Here is a 24,359-nt window from a genome sequence, read left to right as displayed (position 1 = left end):
TAATGGGATTTGCTGTATTTGAAACAGGAGCGACCTCCTGCCGATGACTGGAAGAAATCGGAGAGTTCCAGGGAGTATAAAAACAATAACAAACTCAGGGAATACCAGTTGGAGGGAGTAAACTGGCTTCTTTTCAATTGGTACAACACGTACGTAAAATACTGCTTACTACTGAAACCTGCTTTGGAAACGCTTTTATAGTTTATTTGAAACAGTAACCTTTTAAAACAATCTCCTAAAGCGAGGTTTTGGAATTATTTACATGTCTCATTTTTGCTGCAGGAGTCATATACAAACTAATTTTGGGTGGATAACATAATGTTACATAAACCATGAATATTTCAGATAGATTCTTGCGGCAAATGCTTTTGCATGTATATGTGTTCATGCACACCCCTGCTGCCCCTTCTTCCCCCATGTGAACTTGAGAGGTACATAAAATGGCTATATTCATGCTTATTGCATCACAAATCATAACATTTATTTAAAATTCAAAAATATTATAATGTCTTTTCAGTGTAAACTTGCCATTCTAGAAATTTCTGGTTTATTCAGTTTAGCTTCTCATGGATTTCCTGTGTTTTAAGTTAGGAATAAATCATTCAGACTGTTTTTATTATTGTTTTCAGACGAAACTGCATTTTAGCAGATGAAATGGGGTTGGGAAAGACTATCCAGTCCATTACGTTTCTCTATGAGATATATCTGAAAGGAATCCATGGTCCTTTCTTGGTTATTGCACCGTTGTCCACAATTCCCAACTGGGAAAGGGAGTTCCGCACCTGGACAGAGTTGAATGTGGTTGTGTATCATGGGAGTCAAGCAAGCCGGCGGACCATTCAGTTGTATGAAATGTATTTCAAAGATCCACAGGTAAAAGCTCTTCATGATTTTTCTTCTTCTCTTTTTTGTATATGCTTTACTGTTGTTTATTAATCTAAGCATCGATTAGTTTTTTAGTACTGATATAGTATGTTTTAGCTAATAATGAAGGCATACATATTAATAGAGTGCTTTTTTAATAGTAGCCAGGAGATCAGCTGGAAATAGAGGGGGGACCAAGAGTTACTGAGATGGTGCATCTCTTGTTCAGGGTTTCATTGTTTCATGCCAGGTTTTAATTTTTTTGTGTTCCTGAGGAGAGCTGGCAGAAAAGATTCTTAATGGAGAAACTACTTTAATTGCAACTAAGCTTAAAAAATCAATCTTTGCCTACCATTCCAGGAAAAGACCAGCTTGCAGAAATTAAACTTGTCGATGCTTCTTTATCAAATTTCGTAAGTCAGATATATTCTGAATCCGTGTTACTGCACTCAAGTTGAATAGTTCTTATGAGAGAAGGAAAGCAGGTACAGAAAAGATTGGGGGTAGAAAGAGAAAATTATTTGGAAAACTGAAGCTATAAAGAGCAACAGATCTCTACACTTAAATGCATGGCTTTGCCTAGAGTAAGTAAACAGGATTGGGGGAAAATAATGTGCATACATTGAATGTTATTGCAAAACAACATAATCTTCCTCACTTAAGAGAAAAAAAAGAGTGGAAGTTCAACCTGCTTTGATATATTGTGGAGTATTATGTCCAGCTGAGTTTAAAAAAGTGATAGTGGTGAATTCGTATATTTAGATTTTCTGTAAAGCATTTGATTTTGTGGCGCTGGATATTTTGATTAATAAACTAGAATGATATAAAATCAATATGGCACACATTAAGTGGATTTAAAACTGGCTAACTGATATTTCTTGATGTAATTGTAAATGAGAAATGATTTGCATTTCCAGCATAGTTCTTCAGGGATTGGTTCGTGTCCGTGAGCTATATAACACTTTTATCAATGACCTGAAAGAAAACATAAAATCATTACTGAGGAAGTTTTCGAATGACACAAAGATGGGGAGAGTGGTAAATAATTAAGACAGTTCATGGATACAGAGTAAGCTGTATTACTTAATAAATTGGATCCAAGCTAACAGTACTCCGAATAGCTAAATATAGGGCTATCTGTGGACAAGGAATGGAGATGATTCTTACAGTAGGGAGAGCGTGGTTCTGGGAAGGTTGTAAGACAAATGTAGATCCTTTTGTGTCATGACACACGACCAGTTAAACATGAGTTCATACTGTGATACTGTGGTTAAAAGGGCTAGTGTAGTGCAAGTGTGTAGGAGGAAAGAAATCTTTATTGAAGAGTAGAGAAGTTACAGCATTCTTCTCTCTGTCAGTAAAGTGGTGGGTAGTCCAGCTCTGCCTAGTTCTCACTTCCTGTCCTCCAAAAGAGTGTTGAAAAACAGGAGTCCTTAGAGCAAAGCTGTGAGAGTGGTTGCAAGATAGAAAATATGCTTTTGCAGCTAAAGAACTGAATAAAAACTGTTTTGAAGGTGAAGACTGTGGCACAACTTGACATGCCATTAGGGCAAACAGAAATAGAATAGTGTACTTAAATATAGTATAAAAACACATAGTAATTCATAGTACTTAGAAGTTACATCTGTTTGGCCTAGAAAACAACCATTTTCTCAGCAATTTATTGAAGAAACTTTCCAGTCAAAATCATATACGCCGTTGTTAAAGATTGATTTGAATAACAGTTGCTACACTGCGGTCCAATGGCTTACATTCCTTATGATAATAATCACATTTAGCTTCTTACCTAGATGTATAATACAGAAATGAACTGGCATTGATTTGTACTTTTTCTGGTTTTAAAATTATTTCTTATCAGAGATAGATATTTTATATCAAATCTAAAAATTTGGGTTTATACAAATACTGTCTCTACTGAAGTGTTTCCTGTGTTAAAAATATTGTTTGTTATTTAAGCGGTGCTTGTTCTCAGCGTGTTCCTCCCCCCCTTAGGATGCAGCAGTTACGTAGCATGAAACCTGAAGGAACGTCATCAGAAAAATCCCACTTACTGTGCAGATTCTTAGTGTTATTTTGGCAATATCGTTTCATTGATCTAAAGGCAACTAAAAGGATCTAAATCAAGGCGCTGCAAAAAGTTTTGTCGCCACTGTTGCCATATTCTTAACTTGGCTCTTGCAATGACTGTGGCAGTCATTTGACCCCATAGCGAGTAATGACAAAGCACTCATGGCACAGAAAAATGAGTCATCTTTTGCTAGCTTTGCTCCCTGAACTGGCTTAAGAGGAGAATCAGACAATTGCCATGGATGAGGATAAAGGAGAAATGGAGTGAACTCGTCCTTTTGGTGGCAGCTGGCTTAGATGTGTCATGAAATCACCTTCTGTGTTCCATTCTTTGTAAGACTGTGTCAGCTGTGAAACGCATGGTAGAAACTGAATTACGGGAAAAAAATCTCTTCATGTTCTGACAAAAAGAATCCCCATGTAGTGTTCAGTCTGGCATCCTCTAAAGTACCATCAGTGAGCATACGATGGGGCAAGAGAAGGGAGAGAAAGAAGGCAGGCTTTGGCAGTATCATTTCTAGTCCCCTTGCCAAACACATCAACCTAGACATCGGCATCTTTGGCTTTTTAGGTCTTAGCATGAATAGAGGCCTCTCAAGCTGAGCTGTTTCTCAAAAAGACAACTGAACATTGATAAAGTCTGAGTGACTTTGAAGGGCAATAATAAGAGGCAGCATGCCTAAGAAGCACCTACCCCATCTGCAGTAGTGTGATGATTTTTTTTTTTTTTTTTCCCCAGAGTCAACGCCAGTAACCAGAGTCAAGTTGTGAAAAGTTAGGGAGTAGTCAATAACAAAATACGTTTCTGCAATGGTGTGACTTCACCATGCTACTAGAGACATTCCCCTAAAATGCCTTCCTGCCCTACTGCTTGTGAGGGTCACGTAGGGAAGCCTGTTCTGGTGTTCTTGAGCAATGTAACTGAAAAGTCCTTCTGGGGCCATTCCCTGGTTGGCATATCGAATAAGCCAGTTGCTTTTCTGTAGTATTCTACCTCTGAGAAAGTGTTCTGTTGTAAGATCAGGAAAACTATGCCAAATAAAATTAATGACAGAGCCCTGCAAAAGAGTCAACTTGTTTGTGAGGGAAATGTACTTCACAGTGTAATGAGGACTCAAAAGAGAAACCATTGGACTCGCGTGTAGAAACGGAATGCCTTGTCGTTGCTTGATTTTAACTCAAAATAATGCTATTGATGTTCAGGACTTTTTCTGGCTTACTTGGTTCATTCCTTTTGGGCTCAGTGGGTGTTGGCTTAAGAGTATTTTCTTGTCTGCATGCTTTTCTTCCTTGCTGAGAAGCCACTGAGCTATGAACATGGCATCAGTATAGGTTTACCTCAGCTTTCTGCAAAGAATGATTAGCATGCAGCAGTTTAAGGCAGTATTTCACCAACAGGCCTCTGTCTTTCACCGAAGACAATGTCAAATTGCAGTTTTACAAAGTGGCTGCAACTTACTTTTCCAGATGCCTTCTAGCTGTAATTGGTTGACATGCACATTTCTTGCATCTGTTCTCTTGTTCCTCAAAATGGAGTCTGAGGTTGGTCGGAAGAGACCATAATAATCTTTCACGATTCCCGTTGGTGGAATGTGCATTTTCTTAGAAGTCCGCTTCTTTATACATGTCCAATTGATCTTCTCAGTTTGTATCTGCTAAGAGGTAATACCCCAAAACATAAGCCAACTTTTATATTCATACCTAGTTGTTGTACCTGGTGGGCTACCTCTGTTGCTTGAGTTATTTCCAGAAGAATTTCCCAAACAGAACAGGAAACTGCTACCTATTAGGAATACTGATTTCCTCAAATGGAAGAACTTTTCTGAGTAAATGGATATGAAATTCCTGTGGTTCCAACAACAGAGAACTTCATTTGGATGCCACACTGAAACAGGATAAATTGATTCCTAGTTGCCTAAGAATTCACCTGTGACAATGCTATAGGTCACTTTCCTGATAGTTTCTACATTTAAATTTCTCAAATGTGACATTAATAAGATTACTTAGGATTCTTTCCCATACTTCCCCAAGTGTTGGAGGCCTGAAACTGTTGAAGAACAACTTGGAGAGCCTTTGGAACTTTCTGCTTGATTTAATCCTATGTTCTCCAGTACAGCATTTGACTGTCTTTCAAATAATGTGAGCTCTTGTGGCAAGAACACTATGCGTATTTTAATGTGAGATTTAGACAACTCTAAATATATAATCAATCAAAAATCTTACGATTTTTGCTTCACCTGGATGTGCTGCTTTATGTAGTTATCATTTTTGAAGAGCACTGCTTGCTGTACAGTCGTGAGGTTGCTCATGGAAGTGTTTTCCGCTACTTGGAAAGAATCTCCTGGGCTGCATTCTCGCATTTTCACAGTTATATCTGGCTCATGAAAAGGTTACGTCATTTCAATTTGCTTGCTTTCTAAGTTGCCCATTTAGTGTGTCTTCATCTGCTGTTTGTTAGGTAACAGCTCTTTTTCTCCCTAACAAGATAAATGTTCCTGGACTATGCCACGAGAAAGCACTGTTGAGCAGGTCATTATTTCCTCTGAAATACTCTTGATGTGCATAGGCAGATTTAATGCTGAGTTCAGGATATCAGGTTTCTAATCATTTTATTGAGTCAGTAGCCAGTTCTGATCCCCACAGTTTGGAGAGGATTATATGCAGGTCACTTATAAAAGGATTCAGACTTGCACATGTTTGAAGGACGAAATAGTCACGTTATCTGTTTCTCTTTTGAAATGTATTCAGTATACAACCCATGACACAGTCCTGCTTTGAAAACGTAGAGTGGCTTTGAACTTGTGTGAGGCCCATCCTTAGACAGGCAGTGTTTCTGTGCAGACCCATGACACTGGAGATACCAAGTTACATTTTTCTTTGAAAAACACTGGGAAGAAATATAGCATAATGTCAGAAAGATGTTCATTTCATGATCTTGAGTAAAGTTTATTCAGGGGTTTGGTTTGGTTTTTTTTTTTTTGAAACAGAGTCTTAGTGTCAGCCCTGAAAATAAGACCCTCAACTAAACAAATAGTGAATATGGTGCCAGACATCAAGTAAATCATCCTGTTGAACTTTCCTTAACACAAGTTTACAAAAATGTCAAGGGAAATGTATGCAGAGATATACACTCTCCATTTAAGAGTTCAGAGATTTGCTTCTTTTCAAAGCTGTTTACTAGAATTGTAGGTGTTTTGGATACTAGATGTCCACTGGGAAAAAATTACTGTTTATTGGGAGCAAAATATTCTAATAGTCATAAAAATGAAGCTTTAATGTACTTTTGGCTTATTTGGATCATTTGGGAGGACTGTCACATACCTGTGATTTAAAAGAAAAAAGAAAATTCTTTTGATGACAAAGTCTGAAAACCTGATTTGAATATTGTAGCAATACATTAATGCTTCAAGGCAGTATAATCCATATGAATTACGACTGAAATACTTGTATAACATCTTTGTAATGAATATGCAGTGATTCTGTGGGCCTTTTTACAGGACTAAAAATATAGCTAGCACAAAGGCAGTGGTAAACTTACACATTTTTATTCCCTCATTGAGTCAGCAATAAATGACTTCATTTACATTGCCCATTATACTGTTCCATATTTTTAAAGAATTAATTTTGAAGATGAAACAAATGTACTTCCTTTCTTTGCCAGGGAGTTTACTTTAACTTTTGCTGTTCTTTTTAGGGTCGTGTGATAAAGGGGTCCTACAAGTTCCATGCCATTATCACAACATTTGAAATGATCTTGACTGACTGCCCAGAGCTGCGTAACATTCCATGGCGTTGCGTGGTCATCGATGAAGCCCACAGGCTGAAAAACAGGAACTGTAAGCTTTTGGAAGGACTCAAGATGATGGACCTGGTCAGTGTGTACATGTCTTACATTTGCATCTTCTGTATTTTTATTACTCCAGATTTATGTTTTCATCAAAAAGTAAAATAAAAGGTTTTCTTCTCAAGTAGAATCATCAGGTGCTAAGAAGAATGAGAGGAATGCAGCTGAGAAAGTCTTTAAAGCACCTGGAAGCATATGTATATCTTTAAATTTTGGAGTGCTGATGTTTCATAAGTCTCTTCATTGATTTAGACCTAGAATGATGTGGATTGTATTAATAGAATCAAGATAAACTTAAAGGTATAATGTGGTCAGGTGGCCAAATACGAGTGTGAAAGTTAAACTGCTCTGCATTAATGTCAGCTCTAATGTTAATTTGCTGTGTGGCCATAAGGATGTTCTTTTAGACTGACTAAGGAAGGGAAAAGTTGAGTTGGTTTCTGATGCTGACATAATTATGTATTACGTTATGTCCACAAAATAAGTGTATTAAGCACACAGAGAAAGATAAGATGATGGTTTTAAAAGGTATTTACCATTTAAAAGGCAAAATAATTAAGTTTTGGGGTTTTGGTCAGAAAATTCTTTAAAAATGTGAGAGGAATGCAGTCATGCTAAGTTAACACCTGGAACTCAAAACCTCTTATTTCTGGTAAGAGGCATAAACATTAGCTTAAACAAGCACTGGTGACCTCTAGGTCACTTTTAGTTTCTTTTTCCCCTGTTTGTTAAACAATACTTCTCTTGAAGGAGTCTTGAGGCTTAATGAATGAAAGTTTGAAAAAATGCTGTATGCAATTTATTTTCCTTATGCTTGCTACTAGAGGAAAGCTGAGTTTATGGGCGCGGCCATAGGCGGAGATACGGGGCTTCTCACTTCAGTTCTTGTTCTACTGCTAAATTCATGTTTGACCTTGGGTTAGTTGCTTAACTTCTCTGGGCTCCTCTTCTAAAGCAATATGCAACTTTTCCTCTTGTCTCTGCCAGTCTCATGCTCTGTTGTGTGTAGATGGAAAGTAGGACTCTGCTTCAGGTTCCCTAGGTTAGAAACTTACACCTGCCCCGAAGAGATTCATGCGCTGAGATCTATTGGAGGTGTGGTAAATTGATGGATTTGTACTGGAAGTGATGGGATAAGTTCAGCTCTTACTTTGCCATTTAAAGTTAATTGTATTTGTGAAAGGGCTGGGATGTTGTAGATCAGTAAAATCTCTTCTTGTATCTGGAGTACTTTTGAAGGTGCTTAAGTAGTGAAGTATTTTTCTGGGCTATCACTGAAGGAAGGCCAGAATACTAGTTAAAAATGTCTTGAAAAGAGCTATATGTAAGTAGTTGGGGGAGGGGAGAGGAAGCAAAAATGAGAGATACATATAGGGAAAAAAAGAGATAATTTTGTGTATTTCTCCATTGAAAGTTAATTTAGATGGATTACTAGGCAACTATTTCTTAACCTTTCAGGAACATAAAGTGCTGCTTACTGGAACCCCTTTGCAAAATACAGTAGAAGAGCTGTTTAGTTTGCTTCACTTCTTGGAACCAGGTCGCTTCCCATCAGAAACCACATTCATGCAAGAATTTGGTGATCTGAAAACTGAAGAACAGGTAAACTTCTCCTGCACACTTACTTTTCTATTTAGATATTGTGGATTTTTCCATTTTATTATATCTAAACTTCATTACTTGTTTTTACAAGTAATATCTATTTACTTTTTGGAAGACCACAGTAGTTTTATCCCTGTTTTTTTTTGTTTTTCATTTTGTTAAGTGTTTTGCTTTTGACCAAAAGTCATTTTGCCTTGTCAGTGTTTTTTTTTATTGTTTGTCCGTTGGTCATGCAGAAACAGGGAGAGTTTCCCCTCCTTAAAATGTGGTGTTTAAAAATGGGGGTAGGTCATCTCATAACAGTTGCTGGATGAAAATATTTCTAGAATTGCTTGTTCACTCTAAGAAAATTTAACTTGTCAGTTGACGTTCTTCCTTAAGCATCAGTATCAGAGTGAGGGGACTGTCCTCTGTAACTTCTGTGGAGTTAACATCTGAGAGTTTTATCAATGACTTCTGTGCAAACAGGAACATATTTGAAACCTGGTTTAACAACAGGTAACCAAATGGAGGGAGGTTTTTTTTGACTGACTTAGAAACAGATTTCTCAAGCTGTCCAGTAAAAGAAGTGTATAAATCAATGCAAAATGAAAGACCCTCAATGCAACATGTTTTACATCTAAAATGTAAAAGCTTCTGACGATTGCGTATAAAACTTAAAATAGGTAACAGTCAAATCACCTTAATATTAGGAGTTAACTGAAGCATGGCATCTGAATTTAGGCACTTTAATTTGGCCCTCTGCACCCTATGAGAATCTTACTTCACGATTGCATACATTTTTGTGTGCAACTTCATGTTGGTTTTGTCTGAAAATTCAATTTCTGGTATTTCTAACTTTTGACTGGTTGAATTTGTTAACTTTCTTTGAGAGCAACTCTTTCATATGTAATAGTCTAAATTACAATGCAGCTCTCCCCCAACCCCTTACCTCCTGGAAAAATCATAACATGTCCTGAGGGAATCATAGGATATGTTTCCACAGATTGTGCAGGCAGTTGCATGCCAGTCAGAATGGACTCTGACCTGATTGGAAGTGAGCCAGCTGTGATCCAGAAGCCATGTAGTCCTGTTAATATAGTGTTTGAGCTGGAGTTAATATATCCTAACTCTCAACATAGTTTTTGTCTGGCCAGCTCAGAATGCCAGCAGAGCAGAACTGGAAATTTTTGAAGCCATACATGGAAATATTACTAAAATAATGCCATCAGCCATGAGCAGAATTGGAGCCTGGATTGCTTGGGCCAACAGGGTTTGGAAGAAGTGCCTTCTCTGCTGATACATCATTAGATGTTTTGGAATGTGATTGATCTTTCAAGTGATAGGAGAGATTATGTGTTAATGACTTGGGTTTTCTCCTCCATTCCTTGCTATCGTATTACATGTAATTTTTTTAATTGTTCATCCCTCCATACTAATTTATCTTTTTTTCTCCTGAAGTTGCTTTGTTACTAAGGGAATGATGTGAATTCAGGAGAAAGTGTGTTTTGTTCATGTTTCTGCTGTGCAGCTCTGCATCAGGAAATGATGACCAATTTCAGGGTGAATTATCAGCTCTTCAACACTGAGGTGCTTTGTATTTTGAGAGACAACCTGAAACAACCTAAATGCTAGTCTTTTTCTATATGGAATATGTTTGAGCTTTTTATGTAAGAGACTTTACAAAAACTTGACAAAACTTAGCTAATTTTTTTGAGGAAAACGGTCATTTCTTCCCCGTACCCCCATTTAGGATGTGTCTTAAAGTATGCAAAACCTGGAGACACTTAAAATTGTTAGTGTATTAAAAATTTACAGAAATAAAATGTTTTCGTTTTGAGACAAGGCCTAAATATTTTTCTACATTGGTGGATGTCAGAACTGGGGAAATAAGAAAAGAATTATAAGCAGATATATAAAGGGAAAAATAGCATTAAACACTGTGCTTAGTGATTAGAAGTTAACTGCAAAACTTGATCTTACAGTCAGATTTGCTTATATAGCTGTGCTTACTTAGGGTTAGCTCTGCACGACTCGTATGCAGTACTGTCCTTGTCGAGTAGGATAGTTCTAAGTGAGGTCTGTTTAATAACATTCGCTAAACAGAAGGGTTGCACACTAAAAATTGACTTTAGAAGTGTATATGTCGCTGAGTTAACAAGGAGAACTCAGCCTCTAGGTCACTGAGGAAGTATTTTTTTACAAATGCTATCTACTTGGGATTTGAGGTAGGAAACAAGGATTTTAGAATTAAGGAAATTGAAAAATAAATATTTGAAGCCTTGCAGTTTTAATTCAGTTATTTATATATATTTCCTAGGTGCAAAAACTCCAAGCTATTTTGAAGCCGATGATGCTGAGACGTCTCAAGGAGGATGTAGAAAAGAACCTGGCCCCCAAAGAGGAAACCATCATTGAAGTTGAGCTGACAAATATTCAGAAGAAATACTATCGTGCTATTCTTGAAAAGAATTTCACGTTTCTTTCCAAGGGTGGAGGTCAGGCAAATGTACCTAATCTTTTAAACACTATGATGGAACTAAGAAAATGCTGCAATCATCCGTACCTTATTAATGGTAGGCCTCCTATTTTTCTCCACATTTGAAAAATGGTTGTAAGGAAATTCAGTAAGTTAAATTTTGTTCTAGTGTGTCTTTTTTTTAATTCATTTATTTTAAGTAGAAAAGTGAGATAACCTTTTAGGTTCTCTTAGGTGTGGATATCTGCTAGCCAGGACAGCATTGCTTTTGAAGACATCTGTGCTGCTTTTTTACAAGGCTTCCTAGCCCTGATAGAGTTAGTGTCGGTATTATCAAGTTTTCCTTTCTGTTATTTCTCACAGACAAGACTTCAGTTATCATGCAGGTTGTTGGATGCTGGCATAAATATGGCCATTTTTTTCTTCAGAGTTAGAGTTAGCTGCTGCTTATTTTCTTGCCATAGAACATTCTGAGATAGTAACCTAAAATTTCTGAATAAAAGTTGTGGGGTAGGAAATGATGATCAGACCTGCTTTTATGGCCACATGTTGTCCGTTCATTTTCCTAATTTAACTAGTCAGAAAAAGATTTGTATGAATGTCATCTTAGTCTTTAATGACAAATACTGTTTTTCAGTTGATGCTGTTGGTTTTACATCAGGATTATCTATGGCAAGTACTATAGAATCATAGAATATCTCAAGTTGGAAGGAACCAATAAGGATCATCAAGTCCAACTCCCTGCTCCTTACAGGACTACCCAAAACTAAATCATATGACTAAGAGTGTCATCCAGACACTCCTTGAACTCTGACAGTCGTGGTGCTGTGACCACTTACCTGGGGAGTCTGTGCTGGTGTCGACCATATGATGAACCAGCTAGCTATACCTGTCTGAAGTATGGTAAACTTGTATGTGTTGGTCATATCAAATCTTTCCTTCGAGGCTGTAACACAAGCCTCCGTACAGGGTTGCATTCTACTAGTTTCTTATTTCCCAACTCCTGTTCCTTGCTGTATATGATATATGCTGGTTATAAGCTTCATGATGAAAGACTGTTTTGTTCAAGAGCCATATGTGATTTCAGTTTTTTTATTGTATGACTTCCATATTGCGGGTTTTTTCCTTGACTTTTTTTGTTTAAATGGGGGGGGGGAAATGCTTAAACTGATTCCCGAAATTATATCTAATGATACTTCATGTACAAGTAATTATTCCAAAGACGTGATATAGGGTTACTCTGAAGTACTTCGACCCAGCCATGCTGATGGGCTGCTCAGTTTCTAAACTCAGATGAGCGTACAGTAAAGTAGCTTTGTGGATCTGGTGTAGGGTTTTATTGTTTGTTGGATCTTTGTTTTAAGTTAACCCATTATATAAATGAGTTTACCAGAAAATAGCTTAGGATGTTTAGGTTATGAGCTTCTGAACTTGATGCCTTTTACATTTCTTGGTTTTCAGCTAGTTTTAATCTTGCCATTATTTTTCCTTATTTCATGTTTGCTAAAAGAAATAAACTGAATCTTTTGGTGCTACTTTGTTTTGTCAAATAGAGTTCATGAGTAATGCTTGCAGTGTTGCCTACAGGAGTGATTTCTTTTCCTCGCAAGTCTTGTATCAATTAATGTCTGTTAGAGACTGCTGAAGTCCAGGTGGCTGCATGAAAAATTTCAAGAATTTTTTGATGACGGTATCTTAACCCTAATAAAGGGAGGTGGGTTTGTCTCTTGAACACTTTTGCCTTTATAACATTTTTGTCACTTTTGAACATTTGGACTTGCTTGGTGTCATGCAGCAACATGGTAGGTGTGTCAAGCCTTCAGATTTGAGGGAGAAATAAATAAATTCTGACTATTAGTGTGGAGATGGAGCTAAATAAATACATGCTTTGTAGTTCTAGGACAGAAAATACTCTTACATCCTGTAGTTGTCTGAGCCTGAGGTTTTATTTTGTTGATTGATAATTAACATCTTTGTACTTAAAGTGATGGCACAAGTTTATTGTAGTTCTACCAAGAGGTCTTGCAGTGCTAGTACATAATGTTGCATAGTGTTCTTCTGATGAATGATTTGTTGCAATAGCAAGTTCTCGAGACTTAACTGCTTTTATAAAGGTGTCTCTGAATCCTTCTCATCTTCTTCCAAGTTTACAGGTTTTGTGAGCAAGCAGTACTGCATGTGTATTTGAAGATCCAAAGTAGAACACTGTGTTTTGTTTTGCATAAAAGTTGCAAGCAAGTCTTCTAGATAATCTTCAGTTAACAGCCATAGAAGGTTATATGATGGAAGTAGTATGGTAGGAGTTGAATGTGGAGTGGGTTTTTTTGTTTGTTTCTTGATTGGTAGATCTATTCTGTGGAGGGGAGAATGGTGGTCTGCTGAGATTCTTTGAGTAGACTTCTAGAGGGAGTTGCTGCATTTTCTCCAACCAACTTGGGCAAAACATTGCCTGTCATTTTTCTTAGAGCTGGACTCCTTGTTTTCTCCATAGCAACCATTCTCAAGTATTTATACCTCATTCCTCTTTCTCTGTCTCCAGGAGCCAGCAGTGGGGAGTGCCTCTGTACTTACTTACACATCCTACAGTGTTGAACATTGGAGCTCTGTTCCTAATGCCCTCTTGAGCCTTGGAAGCCTCTCCTAATTAGGAGTGGAAGTGGGGGTTTCCCTGATGGACCAAGCACATATTCAAATACCTTCCTTTCATCCCCTACTAAAAATCAGCTAGGATAGGAACTAGTGTTGCAGACTTATAGGTACTATATCAAGTAACTTTTGGGTAATAGGCTACTCAATGTACATCACTTAATTGCAATTGAAGTAGAAATGAAAAAGACAGGGTGGTCTTTTACAGGGTTTAGCTAGGATAAGGTTATTGAAAGAGCAGATTTTTGGAGGTCGTGGTCTGTTATGGAAGTGGGTCTTGCTGAGACCAAACTCTGATACTGAAAATTCACCATTCATTAGACCTGTTTGTGGGTTTGTTGTGTGCTTGGCTTAGGTAGTTTGCTTTTGCAGCTGCTGTGTTTGCATATTGCTTTACTTCATAGTAGTGAAACTTAAATTTGGATATCACAGTTGAGTAAGAAATAAATGATGTAATAGAGAAAGATCACTGAACTTACTGTATATGAACTACTTGACAGCCTACTATATCGCGAAATTGCCTAAGCTCAGTACAGAATCTCAGATTCACTACCCAAAATTCTGCCCCTTTTTACAAGATGGGAAGTGGTATGCTTGAAGGGAACTCGAAGGAGTGTCTGATTGTACTATTTTCACATGGATTTATTTTTATTATGTGCAAACCATTAGCATCAGTAATGCCTGGAGGGGGCGAATCCAGATAAGGAAGATTCAGGGATGTAAAACTACCTTCAAGTGTGGTCGCATCTTGAGTCCATTAAGTTTTGTAAAAGCTAGCAGTGAAAGTGTATTGAGTAATACGAAGCTGTCAGACAGCCTGCTTAGGGTGGTATCTAGTTAAGACACCACATTACAGTAGGCGCTGAACCAGCGATCACACAGGGAGGGTGCGTTTGCATGTTTGTTTACAGGCATCCATTTAGAACTGGGATGTGAGAGAGATGCTCAGCAGAAGCCTGGCAGTAAGCTGTTCTTCCCCCCTCCCCCAACCCTCCCACCTTTCCTCGTGTTATTCAAAAGCAGTATTGAAGCTGAATATTATACAAACCAGAAATACTTTATAAACTACATCTTGTTTAAAAAAACAAAACAAAACAAAAAACCCAAAAGAAACAGAGGGACTGAAAAAGACAGCTCCAAAAAAGGGTTTATTTGGATGTGAAATAAGCTTAGAACGAAGATTCCTAACCTTTTACATAGCCAAGAATAGTGATCTGATAATTCTTGGAATAGTCCACTGTTTGTAGAAGTGACCTAAAAAATGGAATAAAAGCATAGGAGAGGTTGAAGAGAAAACTTGAACTTGGTCTGTAGTCTTCAGGAAGTAGTACAAGGAAGTATTTGCTGCTATGCATATTATTCATAGGCAAAGAGAGTGGCAAGAAAGAACATTTGACTAATTCTGGAAAGAATATATACATTGGATAGCTTCATCAAACTGAACAAAAAAATACATTCAGTGAGAAAAGAAAGCTAAATAGAAGGTAAAATAATAATTTCACAGCTGTTTATCTCTCCCCCCCCCCCCCCCCCCCCCGCAATTAGTTTTTTCAATGGAAGGAGCAGGTCCAGGTCATGTGTGTGTTTAAGCCTGGTTTTGGTTTTGGAGGCACAGACATCAAATGTGATTTGTATTCTTGTATTTTCCTGTGGAAACGAGATATTTTTTTCTTTCATGTTGCATTTAGAAAAAAGGACAGAAAATCCATTTGATCAGTTGGAATATGGCTTACTTTTTCATCTTTTTTCTTAATTTTTCATTAAATTGTGTGCATCAAATAGTTATATGAATTTATTTAGGAAAGGGTTTACTCCTGTTTAAAAGAGGGGAAAAAGAATGAATGCTCAAAGTTACTTTTTATTTATGCTCTATTTGTGTATATGTTTGCTTTAAATTTAAGCTTAATATTTTTTATAAATGTTTATTCACATAATGCTTAAAACATTCCTGCAGTTTCTATAGGGTATTGAAGGCGAGCTCATTGTTTATTAATAAAACCCTTTGCGGTGTTCATGTATTGCTGTCCAATCTTTGCAGGTGCTGAAGAGAAAATTTTGGAAGAGTTTAAAGAAACACACAATGCCGACTCTCCAGATTTTCAGCTCCAGGCAATGATCCAGGCTGCTGGCAAGCTAGTACTGATTGACAAGCTGCTGCCAAAACTGAAGGCTGGTGGCCACAGGGTGCTTATCTTTTCCCAGATGGTGCGCTGCTTGGACATACTGGAAGACTACCTCATTCAAAGACGGTGAGAGCAACAATATAATACAATTCTAAATAAACTGTGCTTTCCTCAGTGGCCACAGTATTTAACCTGTGAGTAATCCATATTGAAAAGGGATGAAATTCAAACACTTTACAGTATTTTCTGTAGTGATCTGACTAAAGGGAAAAGCATACCTGTAAGTTGCAAGTGCTGAGTTTTTTCTTCCGGGTGAATACAAAATGATCTCACATGGAGAGCTTTAAACCTATTAGTTTACTACTCAGTTAAATGTTTTGGTGACTCTTAGAGCTTTTTAGCTTAAGCCTGAATATTTATTTCATTCCTTGGAGTGAAAGTCTGTTCTTTACCAAAAGACGCAAAGCAGGAGACAAAGTAGTATGTCTTCCACTGATGAAGTTAGTTGATACAGGAGCAGTCACTCAGTTTGTTGTAGTTCTTTTGACCCTATAGTAGCATACCTACCTTTTTTTTTTAATTGCATATTCTTACAAAGAAACAATGCCATTGGAATAAAGTTCTCCTTATAATGCATCTTTATTTCAGGTACCCATATGAACGAATTGACGGCCGAGTAAGAGGCAACTTGCGTCAGGCAGCTATTGACAGGTTTTCAAGACCTGATTCTGATAGGTTTGTTTTCCTCCTGTGTACAAGGGCAGGAGGTTTGGGCATTAATCTTACTGCTGCTGATACCTGCATCATTTTTGATTCAGACTGGAACCCCCAAAATGACCTCCAGGTAATATTACAAGAGGTGATTTTATTGAAAAAATTTCTTTGCCTTTTTGCTGTGAGATTTTCTTCACCTACAAGAGAAATCATCTGTTGTCCCTTTCTTGAAAGCATAAAGATTATTATTTATATTGAAAGCAATAACTTTTAAAGTAAGTTCTCTGTATTGATTATTTTAAAATTTTTTCTTCCGTCACTTGTAACTGAGTATCTGTCTTTGTTTCATCAGGCTCAAGCACGATGTCACAGAATAGGACAGAGCAAATCAGTGAAAATTTACAGGTTGATAACAAGGAATTCTTATGAAAGGGAAATGTTTGACAAAGCTAGCTTGAAGCTTGGCCTTGATAAGGCTGTGCTACAATCTATGAGTGGAAGAGAAAACGCTACAAATGGGGTGAGAATTAATATATTAAGGTGCATGATCAACAAATGCTATGAATGTGTAACACTTTCTTGATTGTTGGTGTTATAGCTGGAGACAGTGGTTTTCAGATGGAGTACGGCATGTATTTTAAAGTAGGATTAATTAAGGGCAAGGCTACGTGAACTGGCTCAGCCTATCTAATGGCTCACTTACTGCCAAAAGGGGGCAGGTGGAGTCATGTTCCCTCAATCCTCATCCATTCTCATCATTCAACCCTTTACATTAAAAGGGTGGCACTTTTTGGAGTTCTTCTAGTCAGCTTTTTCTGGTGTGGCTTTTTTGCTTTGGACTTTTTTTGCTTTAGCTTTTTGTCATGTTTAGTAAGTTAAATCTGCTCCCAGGAGTAGTTCAGCAGTCATCAGAGCTAAAGCAAAGCAATTCAGTGACAATGAATTATTAAAGTGTTTAAACTGCTCATGTAACTTTGTCCTAAGAATTTTGTTGTTCATATTCTTCTTTTAAAGGTGACTTCAGCATGAATGTTTAATTGACCAACACCACATTATCTTAGAGTTTCAGTTCCTAAAGTGCTAAATAAGAGGGCAATCAGTCTGATTATGCTGTCAGATGTACACATTAGCTGATGTCAAAAAAAACCCCAAAACCCTCTCTTAACATGTTACAGGTGCAACAGCTTTCTAAGAAAGAAATAGAAGATCTTCTTCGAAAGGGGGCATATGGTGCTCTGATGGATGAGGAAGATGAAGGGTCTAAGTTTTGTGAAGAGGATATTGATCAGATTCTCTTAAGGCGAACACACACAATTACTATTGAATCTGAAGGAAAAGGCTCAACATTTGCAAAGGTGTGCATTGACATTCAGAGGAAAATTGATAAAATTTATCAGGATAGATGGAAGTAGTATTAAATTGCCTTCTGTGTCAATTTAGGTTTTCAATGTACTTGTCTCAGATATTGTCCTCACAAATGTTGGGATATCTGTATTTCCAGTCATGATAGTTTACAGGTTTACCTTTTTTTCTTTCTTGAAACTACCACTTTATAAGTCCTACGTGTTGTATTTACCAGTGAAAACAGATATTCTTTGTAGCATGCAGTTAAGAAACCAATGCATATGTTTTCACATTTACTAGGCTAGTTTTGTTGCATCTGGGAACAGGACAGACATCTCCTTGGATGACCCTAATTTTTGGCAGAAGTGGGCAAAGAAAGCTGAGCTGGATATTGATGCTTTAAATGGAAGGGTAAGAGCTTTATGAGAATTCCTAGTACAATTACCTTGAAGATTTTCCCCCCTCCTAAACTTCTACGTTTTCACTTTCATTTTAGAATAACTTGGTTATTGATACACCAAGAGTAAGAAAGCAAACCAGACTCTACAGTGCAGTCAAAGAGGATGAACTGATGGAGTTTTCAGACCTGGAAAGTGATTCTGAAGAAAAGCCTAGCACAAAGCCCCGTAGGCCTCAGGACAAATCACAGGGTTATGCAAGAAGTGAATGTTTCAGGGTGGAGAAGAACTTGTTGGTTTATGGGTAAGGATATACAGATTAAATACACTGATTGTGGCTAAAGAACTGAAAATATGGAAATGATATATAGTAAATAACTCATCCTTCTTTTGGACATGTTCACATAATCTCTTACTGCGTAACCTTTACCTCATTACGCTGTATACATGCCAGTGAGATTTTAAGTTGCTATGTATATAAGTTGCTTATATATGTGTTCCTTAGCTTAAAGTATCTGAGTGTCTCACAGATGGCTATGAGCTCACTGGTAAGATACGTAGTTTTGTGATGACAGAATATTTGTTTCTGGTTTCTCATAGTGTAAAGAATTCCTGAGTTACCGAGGTTTAATCTCTCTTTTCTTAGCGTTGTGGAGAATAACAAAGTGTATTTGTAAAGAACAATGTGGTTGTGAAATCAACAGTCAACCTAGAAGTTTTCAACATAGATTCTGGTATTTCAGCACTACTTAAATTCAGGTGTTTGCTACTTTGTTTTTTCCCATTGGATTTACCAGTTTGAATTTTATCTCTTTGCAAGCAAGTATCTCTATCTGACTGCTAACATGGTGGGCTTCAGAATGACTGTCTTTATTTTAGGAAGTTGCATACAACAATTGCTAATAATGGATTTCGGGATCAAAATAAGAATGATTCCTCAGATCCATGATTGTAGGAATTGGTTGAATTTCCTATTTGTAGCTTACTGGGACCATTAGAGTTAAACATATGTACTTTATTATTTTGAGGGTAGTTCAAGAGCAACTTTACGAGCAGTGAACTTATTGCCTGTTCTGTAAAATAAACGTTCCTAACTCTTTGGTGCTGGTGGTTGGACTCCCTGACGTAACCTGCAAATGCAAAATGCATTAGTGCTAACACAGGAGGTCCCAACTTGTTTGGTACCAGGAGTTAAATTGAAAGTCACAAATTAAAATACCAGTGCCCTGGCTGTTGTATTGAACATATTTTTCTTATAGCTGGGGTCGGTGGACTGACATCCTCTCACATGGGCGCTATAAACGTCAGCTAACAGAACAAGATGTGGAAACCATCTGCCGGACTATCCTGGTATATTGTCTTAATCATTACAAAGGGGATGAAAATATCAAAAGTTTCATCTGGGATCTGATCACTCCGACTGCAGATGGGCAAACTCGAGCTTTGGTTAATCATTCCGGTATGTCTACCACAATCAAATAATGATGCTAGTAAATAGGAAAGAATTGCTTCAGTCATGCTATGTATTTAGTTTAAACTATAGCCATTCTGACATGTCGTAGGATCTTGTCAGATTTTATGAGTAAGGTGGGCTTTGACTTGGTCCATACTTAAAGGGGAAGTCTCCCTCAGACACTTTGTAGAATGCATTGTTCTTTCCCTTAAATCAGTTTTGAACAAATATTCTAGCATGATTTTTAAGTGGCACCTACTGCTGGAGTTAATCTCTTTCAAATTGCCGTAAATGAGAAAGCTTGTTTCCTTATGGCCCTTCAGATTCATGAGAGTTTTTACAAGAAATATTTATATAACACCATTTTCTGGCTAGTGCTTTGAATTTTTGAAATCTTCACACCTAAATTTGCATGAAAGTTTTGGTTGATTTTGTTATTTGCAATTTTTTGTATGTTGCTGTTCAGTTTTTGGTGGTTGTGTTGCCCAGAAAGGAATTAATAAAGCAGTGATAGCTTTAAATGTATGTTTGTAATGCACTTTGGGGTAAGAGCCTTTCTATTCAGATTGTGTAAGAAATATTGGGGATTTATGCAGGTCTGTCTGCACCAGTGCCCAGAGGGAGGAAAGGCAAGAAAGTAAAAGCCCAGAGTTCGCAGCCAATGCTGCAAGACGCCGATTGGCTCACAACCTGTAACCCAGATGTATTATTTCAAGAAGACAGCTATAGGAAACATCTCAAACATCACTGTAATAAGTAAGTACTAATAAATATTTCATTTAGAGGGGTTCTTTACTACATGCTTTTGAAAAGTCCACAACTTCTTTTTTGGATATTTTTCATAAAACACGGGGCCATTTAATAGGATGTAAAGGCCATTATTACTTTTTATTTGGGGATAATCACCTTAACAGATACCTGGATACTTCTGTAAGCTCTTTATGACTGATCAGCGCTCAAAACACAGTTCTGAAGAAAATTGTTTTCTACTTACTAAATAAGAATGGAACTAGATGAGGTTATTCTTTTTACCATATAAAGGAAGGACTATATCCCTACCCTAAGTCTATTTCTCTTGACAATTGACTGTCTTTAAACAAAAGCTGTTTGTTTCTTACCCTTCTTGTGGGGTCTCTCAGGCTGATGTCCTTCAAGTTCTGTTCCTTAGATGTTAAACTCAAATATCCAGTTCTTCGTTTCCAGAGTTTCATATAGTAGTTCACCTACGTGTGAGTGTATCTCTTTTCTTCGTTCTTTTTCTCCGTTCCTCTTGCTTTCCATGTTATACAGAATATTTCTTCTTTTCTCTTTTGTTTCAGATAAAATTTCTCTTACCTGAATCAGTGCCCTGATTTGATTTTTGAAATTCTAAACACATTACTAAATTGAAAGCCTTTGGGGTTAAAGATAATTGTATTTTGATTTGGATGTTACATTGTTTTATTGTCCCTTAAGAGCCTCCCTTACAGTCTTTTAGCCTTTGTTTTGTACTATCTTAGTTATATTTGTGTCAGCTTCCTTTGACAGTGTCCTGGTTCTCCATCTCAGTTTCGGTTACTATATTCTCCATTATAGACACTGAACCTAACCCTTGTCCTAAAAATATCTTGTTTTGGGGTTGGGGGGGAGGTTGTTTGTTTTTTGGGGTTGGGGGGGGGGCGTGTTTTGTTTTTAAATTTATACTCTTCTTTGTGTGTGTGTGTGTATACATCATACAGATCTATTGCAGTGTTAATGAAAGGTTGTAATTACTTTTGTGTTTTTAATATATATTGTGTCTTATTAATACTGTTTATTGGAAAGAAAGTATTGATTTGAAAAGTACCTGTGGCCTGTCAATAGGGGGTGTGATGTGAAGGAGGAAAGGTATTTAATGGGGTTTATTAGTTCTTTTCCAAATGCTAACCAAGCTTAATTCTCAGCTGATGAAAACAGATACTTACAGAGTTAGGTTAGCAAGTGCACATTCAAATAAACTGCTTTCTGATTTTTTTCTAAACTGTTACTCAGATCTGTTATTACATTTCACTTGCTCTTAAAGTAATTAAATTCTTTCCTGTAACATCATTTTAATCTCCCAGGTAACAAGTCCTCATTACTTTTTACATCAGTTTGCAGACCAGACTTAAATTCATTTTTAAAATATTGTTTCTGTAATAATACAGTAGAACAATTACAAGGATCGGGAAGACTGATAAATGTGCAACAATGTTTTGAGTTGCTATCTTTTTCCTTCACTTCCCAGATCCACCAGGACTAAGTGAATTGTAGAACCAACATGTTTAGCCCAGGTAAAATCAAACGGAGGTGGAAGCCAATTCGTAATCTGAGTAATTTCCTTCAAAAGGTAGCAGTAGCAATTGGCTTTATAAGAACTGGTGTCCTGTTCTTATGTAACATGTACACTATTTTAATGCATAGGACTCCTGAAAGGTGCAAAGAGCCTCTGGTTTTTGGTTGATGCTGTTAGGTTTTTTCCCTGCTTCTCCTCTTTGGCTTGATGTAACAGCTGTTATTGCTTAATACTAAGATGATAGGGACCCACAACAGTTTATTTACATAGCCACACAGGGAGCAGGGACACCTTACTGGTCCCAGTTATCATGCATACAAAAAGAAGCATGTCTGACATGTTTTGAATTGTAGACATGACCTTCATTCAAATCCCTGCTCTTCTGACTTTTGCTTGAAGAACACGTGTAAAACCGGGTATTGCTCCGGTTGCATCAGATCTCTAATGAGGAGCTCTCAAAACTGGTGGTGGTCTAAATTTTTCATGCAAGTGGGTGATCAGATTACTGCCTCCCTGGTCACCCTTGCTGTTCCAGGAGCAGCAGCAATTCAACAGTTGCCGTGATGGATTTGGGTACAGTGAGAGGGCAGGCTGAGTAATCTCCATTTTAGTTGATGCTGATTTTACTTCATGAACTAGGCAGCAGGGGGTGCCCTGAATTGGGTAAACACAGGAGAGGAGGATTATTTTCAGGTAGATACCTTTTCTACGGATATGACCTCTTTTCTAGTCTCCTTGAAAAGCCAGTCTGCCATTCTCTCTCCTGCCAGCTTCAAGTGTGACCACAACACCTGACAGCGCTTCCAAAAACGACTGCAGTATTGCAGAGATGGGGAAAAATAAACATGAGCAATGAAGATATTTCACTTCCTTGTAGCAGTTAGGTTGTGTGCAGGTAAAATTAAATAGCATTTTGGACTATAAAGAGCAAAAATAGTTAATATCTCCCAAGGGAAATGGGGGATTATTTTTCCCCCCATTCTCGGAAGCAGAAAGTTGTATAATCTGAAAAACCTGACATTCCATATTGAGGGTTTATTGTAAGGTAGTAAAACCAGATTTTATATCTCGTTTATTCCTACAACTTCTGATGTGCTTCCAAAAATGGTATTAAGGCAGCAGCTGAGGAAATTTTATGAGATAATGAAGCAGAACAGTTACTGAAAGCCATCTGCTCAGTTGTTTACAAACTTGCTTCAATACTTCAGAGGCAGTGGTAGAGTACGTGTCTAAACTTCACAAGCTGCACTAGGTAGAACTAAATGAAATGCGCTGGGGCCGGGCTGAGCTGGGTCCCTCTCTGTGCAGTGTAAGCGGTTGCCAGGCAGGCCTGTTGGAAGCCAGCAGAAAGCACCACACAGAGGTGATTATGTGCCACCATCTGTCACGCTTCAAGCCTACCATACAGCATGGCTAATCAGCCTTGGCAGGATGATGGATGAACAGCAGCAGCTGCCAAAAGCCACTGTTGGCAAACAGTCCTGAAGTTAAGAACTTTTCCCCCCTCTGCCTTCCTCTCCAGGGTCCTGCTGCGTGTCCGCATGCTCTACTATCTACGACAAGAAGTTATAGGGGACCAAGCAGACAAGATCTTAGAGGGTGCTGACTCAAGGTTAGTGCAAGTGCAGGTTTATTTTTTGCTTTATGACGCTGGCTTTTATAAAGTACATGTACTATAATAATGCAGCGTTTAAAGGTTGTCACACTTTATCTCTTAAATGTCTATTCTCAAGCAGCCTTATTTTATCAAGCGCCGTGGGTAATTTTCTTGGGGGGGGGAACAATGTGGGAAATAACAGAAGCAGATTTTCAGTTCTGCTAATATTGAAGGATTATTCTATCTCAATTTAAAAAATTATAAAAAATATACTAAGACCTTAAGTGAATCATATTTGGATAACCATTGTCATTCCACTCCTAAAATAGCCTAATGTTTTTTGTTTGTGGGGTGGGTTTTTTGTGGTTTTTTTTTGTTGTTCGGGTTTTTTTTAAACCACCCTAATTATTTTTCCAGGTATTTCAATTTCTGTGTTGGGCTTTGGGGTATTCCCCCGCTCAAAATTTGTATTTACAAAGTAGCATGAACCACTTTTTTTTTTTTTTCTCTTTAGTATCTTTGTCTAGTAATTCCTTTCAGAACATAAATAATGCTGTCTTTACAGTGAAGTAGATGTATGGATACCTGAGCCATTCCATGCCGAAGTTCCTGCAGACTGGTGGGATAAGGAGGCAGATAAATCCCTTTTAATTGGAGTATTCAAACATGGTAAGTGATGTCTCACTCTGAACAAAACTCAGTTGTAAAGCTTTCTGTGTGTAGGACTGTTCAGTCATAATATTAACAAGTATTGTTCCAAAGAACTGTTGGCTTGTAGCTCCCTTTTTTTCTTGCCTGCATTAAAAACCTAATATGAGCTGTAAATATCAGATGCTGTTTTTAAATGTTTGCAGAACATTTGAGAAGAAAACATTACTTTCTTGGCTGTAAATAAAACAAAACCATATTTGTTTAAATAATAGCCAAATAGTAAGATAGATCTCCATAAACTTTGC

The 24,359-nt window shown here is 37.5% G+C and overlaps 1 protein-coding gene across 2 annotated transcripts in view; it reads left to right on the top strand.

Moving 5' to 3' along the window:
• CHD7 (chromodomain helicase DNA binding protein 7) overlaps positions 1 to 24,359 on the top strand; it is an 89,825-nt gene that overhangs the window by 54,358 nt on the left and 11,108 nt on the right. Inside the window, exons 10-24 of one of the 2 annotated variants that reach the window (XM_059815820.1) lie at positions 28 to 149; positions 630 to 873; positions 6,626 to 6,802; positions 8,234 to 8,377; positions 10,677 to 10,932; positions 15,520 to 15,730; positions 16,253 to 16,448; positions 16,671 to 16,838; positions 17,494 to 17,673; positions 17,963 to 18,073; positions 18,159 to 18,364; positions 19,320 to 19,519; positions 20,110 to 20,269; positions 23,329 to 23,418; positions 23,969 to 24,072. The exons of the other annotated variant lie outside the window; for it this stretch is intronic. Coding sequence (XP_059671803.1) covers positions 28 to 149; positions 630 to 873; positions 6,626 to 6,802; positions 8,234 to 8,377; positions 10,677 to 10,932; positions 15,520 to 15,730; positions 16,253 to 16,448; positions 16,671 to 16,838; positions 17,494 to 17,673; positions 17,963 to 18,073; positions 18,159 to 18,364; positions 19,320 to 19,519; positions 20,110 to 20,269; positions 23,329 to 23,418; positions 23,969 to 24,072 — 2,569 coding nt within the window. The remainder of the gene's footprint in view (positions 1 to 27; positions 150 to 629; positions 874 to 6,625; positions 6,803 to 8,233; positions 8,378 to 10,676; positions 10,933 to 15,519; positions 15,731 to 16,252; positions 16,449 to 16,670; positions 16,839 to 17,493; positions 17,674 to 17,962; positions 18,074 to 18,158; positions 18,365 to 19,319; positions 19,520 to 20,109; positions 20,270 to 23,328; positions 23,419 to 23,968; positions 24,073 to 24,359) is intronic. 2 annotated transcript variants of the gene reach the window in all.

The sequence above is a fragment of the Gavia stellata genome, chromosome 3 (assembly GCF_030936135.1).
Source record: "Gavia stellata isolate bGavSte3 chromosome 3, bGavSte3.hap2, whole genome shotgun sequence".
Classification (NCBI taxonomy): domain Eukaryota; kingdom Metazoa; phylum Chordata; class Aves; order Gaviiformes; family Gaviidae; genus Gavia; species Gavia stellata.
The sequence above is the reverse complement of the archived record's forward strand: the minus strand, read 5'-3'. Positions and strand labels throughout refer to the sequence as shown.